This window comes from Copadichromis virginalis, linkage group LG12, assembly GCF_057382275.1.
Source record: "Copadichromis virginalis isolate Kocher_CV1m ecotype Utaka linkage group LG12, C_Virginalis_male_GT1.1, whole genome shotgun sequence".
NCBI lineage: Eukaryota > Metazoa > Chordata > Actinopteri > Cichliformes > Cichlidae > Copadichromis > Copadichromis virginalis.
In genome coordinates, this window is record NC_140629.1 from 28,929,377 (window position 1) to 28,940,888 (window position 11,512).

Below are 11,512 nucleotides of genomic sequence, written 5' to 3' on the forward strand. Positions count from 1 at the left end.
CTTCCTCATTTTGACACAGTTTGAATTTGAGCAGATACCCTTCTCCATGGTCATTCTTAATGTTTTTTTTGTTTTGTTTTGTTTTTAAATCACGGAAAGAGGATAAATTTGTAATTATATAACAAATCCACAATCATTTCTTTGAAATTTTATTTCATGTTAATACCATAAATATACAAAACTCAAACTATTTCACATGCGACAAAGGCCAGACAAGAGTGCATTACTTCTTTTTACACGTGATTTGATAATGGGGATCGATTTTTCAACTTTACAAAATATACAAGTGTCCCTTTCTGGATGAGTTTTTTTTTTCTTTTTCTCTGATTCAGTGAAATAACATAGTCACAGGTCCGAAACACAGTTTTGTGTTGGCAAACTTCAAACACATTGTTCTGTACTGCTGACCAGCTCATCAAATACATCAAGAAATTACCCACTGCAGCATGGCTTTGTAAAACAACTGTTTGAAACTATAGATAGATGGGACTCATGTGGGTGTATGTAAGGAAAAAGAATACCTCAAAGTAAAACATGGAAAGGAATCACACCACAAACTGAGATTTGAAAACAAATCTGTATGGACATTTGGTAGATTTCTCACAGCTTTTCAGGACATAGAATAACACTTGAGGGAGCTTATTTTATTTCTTTTCCTCTTTCATACCGACCATAAACACACATCCTCGTACGACAAGCACACCTCTTGCAAGGTCAAGTTGCAAAGTCATTAAACACTTAAAAAAAACCTTTAAATCTAGCTGATGCTATGACAGTGTCATTAAAAAAACCCCACACAAACCAAAAAGGAAACAAAATGCAAACAGTTTAAATTACACCATAAATAAAAACATTTTTCTCTTGCGCTACGTTCAACATAAAACAAGAAATGTGCAATGAATTTTGATGAAATTACGTCCAAATCAAAAGAATACTGCGAGAGATCTAGGCTTATTCTTTCAGGACAAATTACCGAGCCTCAGCTAGCTAACACTGACAGCATTTCGTCCACGATAAAGTTCAGGCTATACATTTTTAATAACAGTAGTGCCAGTTATCACCCGTCTTCTGCCATGCACATCTTCACACACTCACCAACATCATGAGAGGTGCTAAAGCACAAAGAAAAAAAATGAAGAAACCCACATCCATATTTCACATCAGTGACAGTAGTCTGTACAACTTGGTGCTGGATAACACTGTTATTATTGTAGATAAATTAGTGTATCATAGTGACGGCACCCCAAGTCCAATCTTCTGTTATATTAATGCTTATTTTGGCTATAAAACTTCAAATGCCAGTAATTCACTACTGACCGAGGAAAACAAAAATGGAGTGTTAGCCTATGTAGTGTACATATACACGATGTCAATGTTTTTTTTACAAGTTTATGTATGCAGGTTAATCTCAGGAAAAATGATAGCTTTATCACTTTATCCAGAACTGTGGACAGTGATTCTTCTGTGAGAAAAGGCAGGTCTGATCCCTATGAATGGTACGCATCCTTTTCAATAGGAAACACGACAGCGGGAGGCCACGACTGAGCGCCTCTGAGATTCATAGCAGCGTTAGTTTTCGAGTATGAGGAGCTACAAAAACAACCGAGGGCCACACAGTTTTTGCGTTAATACACACATAAGGGGAAAAAAAAAGCTAATATTCAATTTTCATTCCCCTTTTCCCTCCAATTTTCTTCTCTTAACCGTCATCTTCTGTCAGGCAGCCACCGAGACATGCAAACAGCCCTCACAGCAAAACCGAGGGAGGATAAGTAGGCAGACATTCACCGAAAACCAGCTCCTTGTAGCTGGGACCAAAAGGAAGTGGGAAGAATGACTTTGCCAAAGACTTAGCTACCTTGGGTGTGCTAAACATGCATGCCGCTATCATGCTGTCAAATCTAGAGATGCTGACCCAGCCCACGTTGTCAAAGTAGCACACAGAGCAGGAAAAAAATGGCTCACCTGGCAGGTGTTGTTGGGGGGGGGCAGGTCCTTATATAAGAACATACAGACATTTTCCTATTCTTGTGATTTTTTTTTTTTTGTTTGTTTTGTCTTTTACTATAACAAGAATGGTACTTGTCTCACAACAAAAGCACAGATATAGGACAAGGTACCATTTACCTTTCAGAGCTTAATGACGGAGCACTGGATTATATTAAAAAAAAAAAAAAAAGAAGAAAGAAAGAAAGAAAGAAATCAGAGCCACAATTTTCTTGGAGTGAAGCAGACATTCGCACAGAGGCCCAGCCACTTTCAGTATACGGGCAAGAAAACCAAACTATGTGCAAAACACCACGGTCAGATCACTTTTCATTTATCAGACAGGAAACTGTTTCGGGGTCATCACCCTCACAGAAATAAGGTATGATCGAGCTGCGACCTTTACCTGACCTAGGATCACCTCGAGGGGACAGACGAACAAGGAGAGTAAAGGAGTGCGCAAGCGTGTGCGATGAAATCTCACACAGTCGGAGCACACCTTGAGTCACTTGCTGGATGTTTTGTGGGATGTGAGCAGATAGTCACCTGACTGAAAAGCTGACCAGGTGGATGCAGGAGAGCTGATATATGATTTAAAGTGAAGATGGACAACTCCGATCGTTTTTTCCGTTATTTTGCTTCACACTTTTTAAGCAAAGTGTGTCGGTGCAGGGCAAACATTCACAAATATTATCAATTTGATCCGAGGACCAGCAGGGCCAGAGTTGTGCATCTCCATTTTTTCTGTGTGTGTGTGTTTAAGTATATGCGTGTGTGTTTAAATGAGCACTGAGCACGTGTACCACATCTGTTTATGGATGAGCTTTGAAGGCCCCGCGAGCAGCGTTGGATGCAGCATTGGCTGCAGCGTTGGCAGCTGCAGTCTGAACGGTCTTGTTAGACATGACCCCGGTCGCAAACTCTTGCTGGGCTTTCTCAAAACTAGCACCGGTGGTGCGATAGAGCGCGTGCACCTGTGGAAAGAAGACAAGGAATTAGTTGCAATCAATTTATTTGGTTTAAATTTACCAAAAGAACTGCAGCACAGCACGATAGGAAAGATGTTTCTCTTCCTGTCCAGTCATAGCACTGATTCTTCTTGGCATACAGCACTATTCTTATTTCTAACACACTACAAGATGATGTAGACCAGGGGTGTCAAACATAAGGGGCCAGAATGGGCTGGGAAAAAAAATACAATCTGGTCCACCGGACAGCTCTGGAGAATGTGGAGAGTGGCATTAATTTCAGATTTTTTTTAAAAACACCAGCAAAGTAAAAACTCTCTGATCTTTCACTATAAACTAAAAAAAGATTTTAAAGAGTCTTTTCTGCAAATTGATAAAAACCTTTGAAATTTTGTTGATTTAACAGTCAAAAAAGCAGTTTTGTAACAGATTTGTTTCATTTACTACAAGAACATTTTTTTATCAAATAGAAAAACTGAGTCACACTGTGGAGACTGCACTTCTTTTTCTTTGTTCTAAGCCATCACAAGGATTAAATTTATAGTGAGAGAAAGGAGGAGATACACTACTAAAAGGCCAACTTAGGATCATAGTGGGCTGTAGTTTTAGATCCCTAGTTTAGATGTTTCCCTCTTCTCTGTCCACTTAAGTCTTCTTTATTGGCAGCCATCCTGGCAACATTTGCGGGCACTTATTCCAAGCTAATAAAACCAAAGCCCCAATTAAAATGAATGGAGAACGAGCCATAACTTTAATTTCGGAGGTCAACTTCACATAAAAACTGAATTGATTGAATCTTCATTTACATTTGATTTGGTGACTTTGCCCAAAATGCGAAATACAGAACATCATGACCTCATTTAGGTTGCAATCCAGAGAGCAGATATTATAGAGTACACTACCCTAACTCTTTACTACAGTTACAAGTAGATCTGTCTGCCACTGCCCAACTGGCTCTCATATTTCCCGCTTCAGCTGTCGATTTGCTCGGCACTCCTGCCATCTTTGGCATTCCAAAATTCTCCCACTGATTTCTCAGAGTGCCACATCTCACTTTTACAGCGTCTCTATTGTCACAGCAAAACCTTTTACTAATAATATCCTTTGTCACTGTAAGGATGCCGTCTTTGTGTTGTGTTACCTTTTTAAACATAATGAGGGAGCCCACAGACAGAGCAGTAAAGAGGGCTGCGATGAGTAACATGATGATTCCTACAGGGATACTGGTGTTCAGGCCAGTTAGAGCTGCGATCCAACCACTGGCAAGACAAAGAAAAAAACCAAGATGACAATGTGATCTTCAGTGCACACTGATCTACGGTGCCTGGATCAGCTCAAGTACAAAATACTCACCATGTTCCCCAACCAGTGATGCCAATGGTTTGTAGAACGTGAACTCCAAACTGACAGATGTAGACGAAGAAGAAGACAAAGAAGCGGAACGAACTGTCGCTCCTACGGTGGAAAAAAAAAGAAACGGTAAGAGAGCAATGTGGAGGGAATAAAGTCAAACTGTGCCACTAGTTCATCCTCCATTAAACATTAATTACTTAATCCTTCCCTCATTCTCTCAAAGCCTTTATGCGTGAAATAGTCGAGTGCACGGTAAGAACATGGCAAAGTCAGCTGCCCAACTCTTTTTACCAGTTTCATATTTGGAACACTATTAACTTTATCTTAAGTTAATTTACGTGTGTTAAAAGGAAGGTGCACATCTGTTCAGTTTTTATAGAAGCTGAGAGTTTGTGATGTTTGAGAAATGCTGTGTGAGCTTGTTCTTCTGGGCACACAGAAGGGGGACTTTAAATCCCTGAGCTGCTCCTTTAAGAAGAAGACAGGCAGTAAGTGTTTTTATTTAAGATAGCCTTGATCGGCCACAGACACAGGAGATAAAGCAGAAATGATTTTGGAGAACATACCTGTAGGTCTGTGTTCACCTAGACCTACTCTCCTAATCTCTTTTTTTGGTGTCTTTTTCCAACCTTCCTGTGTATACAATTTATTGTATTTCAACTATAAAAACTGAACCCACATATTTATAGAGACTTAGACCCCAAATATCAGTGGAAAGGCAGTGTTCTTCTTTTTGGTTTTTCATGTTTCAGCTTACCTGAAAGCCCCGTAAAGCGGTCTGTACCAGCAGACGAAAGAACATGGGGTAAAAAGCAGAAACCAGAGCATAGCCAGGCCAAAATCTACGCCACGAGTTGGATCCACACAGAACCAGGCCAAACAGCCAAACATGTTCACAAAGAGCGTGCCTGCATGGACTGATAAACAAAGATGACAAAGAACCTCAGATTAAACCTAAACTTATACTAAGCAACATTTTCTATACAGATTCTTGTGAATGACCAAACGGTTGATGTTTCTTAGGTAACTTGCATCATTAACCACTTGATGTGGTTAATTTAGAAAGAAATTGATGAGGTGTGCTAAATAGTACACTTACACATCCAAAGGTTGTACATAATCTTTACAGTCTTCTGGAACTCTACAGGGATGTCCACTGCAATGTCGTGGTAAAAACATGGACCAACAGGGAACTTCTCCGGTAGTGGAGGCCAGTTGTTCTTCCGCCCTGCGTGGAGAAACGAAGCAGTGGTTGGATGTTGAGCTTTTTCATCTAAATCTAAAATATTATTAAATATACTAACAGATTTGTTTGCAAGAATCTTAACAAGGCAGAAAAAAATACGTTACAAGTTATTATCACCACGGACATTATCCTACAATTAGTAAATGTGAATAAAGTATGAGTGATTGACATGAAATGTTTCTTTCATTCAGTCTATTCAATTCTACTTCAATTAGATTTGTCCTATGTACATTTAAACATGAACATGCACTACAACATTATGCCTTCTTAATTCAAATACAGAGAAATACTTTCTTTTACGTTATAAAACTGTGTTTGTCAATCACCATTTATTTATTTTATGCAACTTGTATTAAATTTCCAATTTTGTAAATCAGACATTCACTAAGATATATAGCTTGTGTGTCGCTTTCACTCCCATCCTGCACCACACGCACATACACATGCACTCACACACAGCAACACACTTTGGTCCATTTGATCAACTGGACATTTTTTGGCACAGTGCAAAACTTAAACTGGAACATTTCCTGTTCCATACTTGTGTAAAACTGTACCTGCACAGAATTAAAATGCTCTTCACAAATTGTGCGCCACGCCCGATATGTTAGTGTCAAGGTAAGAAGTCAACTTTTAGATCAGCGCTGTTGCTAGTCCAGCTCTGAGTGGGACCCAGAATTCAGACTTTGAGGTTGAAGCGTGCGAGTGATTCAAATGGGTAACTGATGGACTGACTGACCTCCGACGGCTCCGTGGGACTGTAACTCTCTCTCTCGACGATCGAGCTCTGCTGCTTTCTTCTCCAGCTCTTCCTGCCTTCTCAACAACTCAGCCTGAGCACGCGCTTGGTCCTGAGACAAACACAGATGTGATCTTAAAGCTCACAATCCAACATCTGACAGAGGTCAGGTATGACATGAAGTACAATGATGTAAGTAAAGGTTTTGTCACTCAGGGAAAGCTCAGACATGTTAGTTTAACAAGGGAAAATACGGGCTCTGATTTTAAAACGTATCAACAACTGCAGTTCACTCACTTGCCTCTAACAGCTAGTTCTATACAACTCTAAAGTGATGCTACAGGTGGAAAAGGGTCATTAAATGGATCCACACTATTCAAGACAGTGACATAAAAGGGTGCAGGAAACGTTAAATGAAAAGGCAGTACCTCATTACGCCGCTGATAGGCCATCAGAAATCAGATAAGTATATGAAGACCAAGAGGAAAGGACAGAGTGTTGTAGTGTTGCAAGTATGGGGACAGTTGCACATTTTTGGTTCTTTTTCAATTTTGATCACCTTTAACACACAGAGCCCAAAGTCTAGGTTCTCTGGGACTCGCTAGCCACCTTTAACTCTTCTTTTTTGTACACAGGGATCTACAGAGCTAGCTAAAAAAGGATATTTGAACACTGCTGCTTTTGCTAGTCTGCAACAGAAATGCTGGTTAACTAAAGCGACCCACCATAGAAAGCAGTGCCTCTCTCTTTCTCTGATGGGAAATTGTAAACAAGCAGGTGGGAAATGAGACAGACAGCTGCGCAAACTAGTGTGAGTTTGCAGCCCACTCGTATCTAGGCTGTGTCGAGAGTGCAGTAGCTTATAACCACTTGATTGGAAAAATGTACAACTACATTCTGCACAGACATGTAAGGAAAGACGTCTGCTGTTGGAGAGACTGCTAACATTAGCCCATGTTTTCAAACGTATCCAGCACTGTGTGTAAGATGTGCAAAGTACCACTTATTCAGCAAGATTAAAAATACTAGCTTATTTTCAAAGAATGTGATTAACTGTTTAAAGTAGCTCTTAAAAACATAAGCAGTATTTCTATTAATAATGTTTAAGTTCTACAGTCCTAGTTGACTCCCTTGAGTTTTTTCTCAGACCAGTAAATTAATCTTTCTGAAAAGTCTTTAGTCTGTGGAAACTTCAACATCTTCCCTCTAAAGTGCATTTTAGCTGCTTTGACTGTAAATTCAGGTTCATCCCGTTGCTTCTGTCAGCAATAAAATCAAAGATTAATGTCAGAGTTAGAGTTCCCTTGGGAGCCGTATAAACCCCAATAACAAAACCTCCACCATTCTTCACAGGTAAAATTTGAGACTGAAAAAACAACGCCATCAAGCCAAAATTTTCTTTGATTTTTTTGCGTCCTTCTGGACCTTCTGTTAATGAGTATCCTCAGCGATGCAATGATCTACACATTTGTGCTTCTTGGCCTAACAGGTTACATTTCCATTTTTCTTGTATAGGCCTGCTTTTACAGAATAAATCCAGCTGTTGATGTCCACCTCTGTCTGACAGATTTTTCTCTCTTATCTACCTCACTTGCACTCTGACCCTCTTTACTTGTCATACTTACAAAAAACTCCATCTCTTCATCAACTCCAAGCTAGACATTAACTGATGTTAACACACTGCTTCCCAAGAAATGTTTCACAGCCATGTTTTCAATTACTTTTCAGCACTTGCACATTGGGCACTGTGTGTTTAATGGCTATAACACACTCACGGCTCTTTTTATATTATTAACTTAGTAGAAAGATGAGAAAAAACATAGTGCGACTAACCAAATATGTTTAGTTTGAATTGCAAATGACAAAAACATGTTGACAACCTAACTGAAACAAAAAATGAGAAGAAAACTGGATGTGAAACATGTATATAAATGCTCCTGTGTGTTTTACCTGAGTCTGTTGCTGTGAGTAAGCTGGCGGCTCTTCTGTGGGCTTCATGATGGCAGGCTGTGTGTTCTGGGAAGGTGCTGGAGTAGATTTGGGGGTGTTTCTTGGGGCTGCCTGTAATCCAGCAGAGATTCTCTATGTTAATATTTGTGCAAGCATTAAGAAAAAGTGTAATTAGGCCACAGTCATATTTTGTCACTGAAATCCTCTGTGACTGAGAGGAGGAGGAGAGAAAGAGGATGAGGGTAAGGGATAAAAACGAGGTCACTGACTAAGAAGCACTTAAACGCATGCATGCACACTACTCATCAATGAAGTTGCCCGTAAAGCTGACCGTTCTGGCGTCTGTGAAGGGGTTATACTCCTCCAGACCACCAGGAGGGGCAGATCGTGTCACCTGGGTCACCGAAGGATCCTACAGGGCAGAGAGGTCCACATAGGAATTTAGGGAGTTAAAACTAAAACTGCAAGACCAAAAGCTTCATTCACAAGATGCCGTTAGACGGTCTTTAGTTTCTGAAAATCAGCGGTGAGAAGTTTACATAAACAACATGTAAATATCTCACTTTAATGATGGTATTCTACTAATATTAAGGCTTTCCACCATGTTTTGTGAAAAGCTAAAAACGCGCAAGTTTAAACACCCTGATAAACACAGCTTCAAGTAAAGGGGACTCAACAGTTGCTTGAAATTAAAGCCTTAAGATTTCTGGAAGCGTGTGGTTTATAAAAGGTGGAATAAAATACAAGCTGTAGCAGAAATTAATAGCTTGTTCCCTTGCTTAACATCGAAAACAGATGTACGTGTCTGTGTTTCCAAAAATATTAGTCTACATGACTGCAAAGGCAGCCAAATGTTTGCTGGATACTGTGAAAGTACATAACACTGTGATATGAGCACAAAAATGCACCTGTCCTAAGCTAGCCACCCGGTAAACTGTCCATCAAGCTAGCAGTGGCCAGCGAGTGTTTACAGACGGTGGGCAGAGCTAATGCTATCCAGCTAGCTAACGTTGACATAATGTGTCTTTGTTCTCAAATGACATAATTCCTTTAAATTCGTTTACAATAGATATCCCCAGCAACAGTGAATTGTGACCATGTAATTATTCGGCACTCCCTCTACAAAACTATCGAGGAATAAAATTTGATGATTAGCTCATTCTGCAAGCAGGGATGCTAAAGTGAGTTTGGCCTCAGTGGGTTTTCAAGCGTATACTAGCTTGCTTGCTTGCTAGCTAGCCGTGTCAGCTACCTGAAAAGGATTGCTGAAATCCGGGTCTGCGAACGGGTTGCTGTCGAAATCGGACATTGTGTAGCCTTTCTAACAAGAGTTTCCTGTGTGCGGGAACTCCCCGATTCTCCAGGGAAGACTCAGGTCCTTTGATTTGACTGCTTCTCTCTGCCGCCTGCAGTCTTCTCCGCCTCCTGCTGATGGAGACCCCTTGATTAGCAAGTTAGCCAGTAGCACAAAAATGGCAGGAGAAGAGAGGATGCGTGATTAACAGAACGGTCTACGTCACTGTTTCAGCACCGCGGACAGCATGATGCCCGGGCAGGTGCGCTACCTCTGTACACAAATGTGCAGAGCACTGCACGACACACCTCTGGTGTATTGTATTGTTATGTACTGTATTTGTGTGTTGGACTGTGTGTGAGTATTTGAGACTTAAACATGGAAGATTACAAGTTCACATGTTGCATTCAGTCTCCGTATTTCCAGAGTACAATGTGCAAAACATACTACATGAGAGTTTACTGATCACAAAGTTCATCCAGTCCTCAAACTATACGCAAAAGCTACTGCCTGCCTTTATGGCAATTTGTTGTATTTGTGTGATGTTATGTAAGTATACAGATGTTTACTTACTGTCTGCAGAACACAGGATCCATCTGCATCATGCTGAACTGATACAAATTCTCTGACTAATAATATAAGGAAAATCTCACTCTTACATTGTAGACTCCATATCATGGATTACTGTACTTAACCCATTGGAGCACCTATTTGAATCGGATGATGATAGTTTAATTATATGTTTCTTTCCGTGTGTGCGTACTCTCCTACGTTTTGCACATATGCATTAAAATGGATGCTCCATCCATCCATCCATCCATATTTATCATTTTCTGGGTTGTGGTGAGGCTGGAGCTTATCCTGGTTGTCATGGAGCTGAGAGGTGGGATACAAAATTTGCCCTGGACAGTTAGTCTGTCACAGACTCAGGCCCAAGCCAGGCAGTGGATTTAAACCCAAGACCTTTTTGGGGTGAGGCAACAATGCTAACCGCCTCATCACATGCAACAAGTCTTTTTCACTTGTTAAAAAAATTATAAAACTTTGACCCACTACAACATTGGTGTTTATCTTATTACCTGTAAATAATTAATAACTAAGAATGATCCAAAGAAACCGACCTTTTGCTTTTATTTCAAGTGCACCTTACTTTTCTAACTTCTTCCACACTGAATTACATTTTCAGTAATGCTATGTTGCTTTCAATGCAGTACTTTGAAATTAGTTATTACTTTTAAGCTCTCAAGATTATTTTCATAGCGTGCCCATACCCACATAGCCATACAATAAGTTGTTTCTATAAATTATTTCTATACAATTAGTTTTTTTAAATTATTTTTCTTCAGTTGCCAAACAAAGAAGTCAACCTAAACTTGTGGGGCTGCTTTTACTTGCGTTTTACAATTTCCACCTTTGTAAGATGTAATGGCCAAATCTTTAATTCGGTGTACTGATGAGAATGTCTTCCCAAATTAAAACTTCACCGCCTCAGCGCAAAAGTGGAACTAAAAGGCAAAACCTGCACACACGGGCTAATGTGAGACAAGAAAAGATTTTTTTTTCTTACATCATCCTTGTGATCATTCAGTAAACTACAATATTTGAGCTCCTGTAGGTCAAATACCAACGCAATCTCCTCCACTTGATGATTATGATGATTACGTTAATGATGATAATGATGATGAGGATGGTGATATATGGAAGTGTCTGCTGCTCACTTGGTCGCTTGTGCCTGTGTGAAAGAAGTAGAGAGGAAAACCTAGACTGCCTTTTTCATGATAAGTAACAGTGACCTCTTTATCTGGAGCAATCCCAGACAATTTACTGGAAATCATTTTATCTCTCTTGTCCACATATAAGAAGTATCAGCCCCCCTGAGAGCTCCTGTGGTGTGTGTTCGTGTGTGATTTTCTTCACTGGCTTCAAGATTCAGTTATATGTCAAAAATGCCCACTTGGGGGAGCTACGATCCAAAA

At 40.0% G+C, this 11,512-nt stretch overlaps 1 protein-coding gene across 2 annotated transcripts; it reads right to left on the reverse strand.

Moving 5' to 3' along the window:
- Window positions 1-278: 278 nt before the first annotated feature.
- On the reverse strand, window positions 279-9,766 carry LOC146697234 (secretory carrier-associated membrane protein 1-like). 2 transcript variants are annotated; one of them, XM_085475850.1, is made up of 9 exons: window positions 9,495-9,765; window positions 8,574-8,654; window positions 8,243-8,353; window positions 6,293-6,404; window positions 5,407-5,535; window positions 5,065-5,224; window positions 4,308-4,409; window positions 4,096-4,213; window positions 279-2,960 (listed from the first exon to the last, which is right to left on the reverse strand). In XM_085475850.1, the coding sequence occupies exons 1-9, from the start codon at window positions 9,549-9,551 to the stop codon at window positions 2,799-2,801; spliced, it is 1,032 nt and encodes a 343-aa protein (XP_085331976.1). In that variant the 5' UTR covers window positions 9,552-9,765; the 3' UTR covers window positions 279-2,798. The 2 variants fall into 2 exon arrangements, with proteins under 2 accessions (XP_085331976.1, XP_085331977.1); XM_085475851.1 differs by lacking the exon at window positions 8,574-8,654 and having other exon boundaries at window positions 9,495-9,766.
- Between the last annotated feature and the right edge of the window lie 1,746 nt (window positions 9,767-11,512).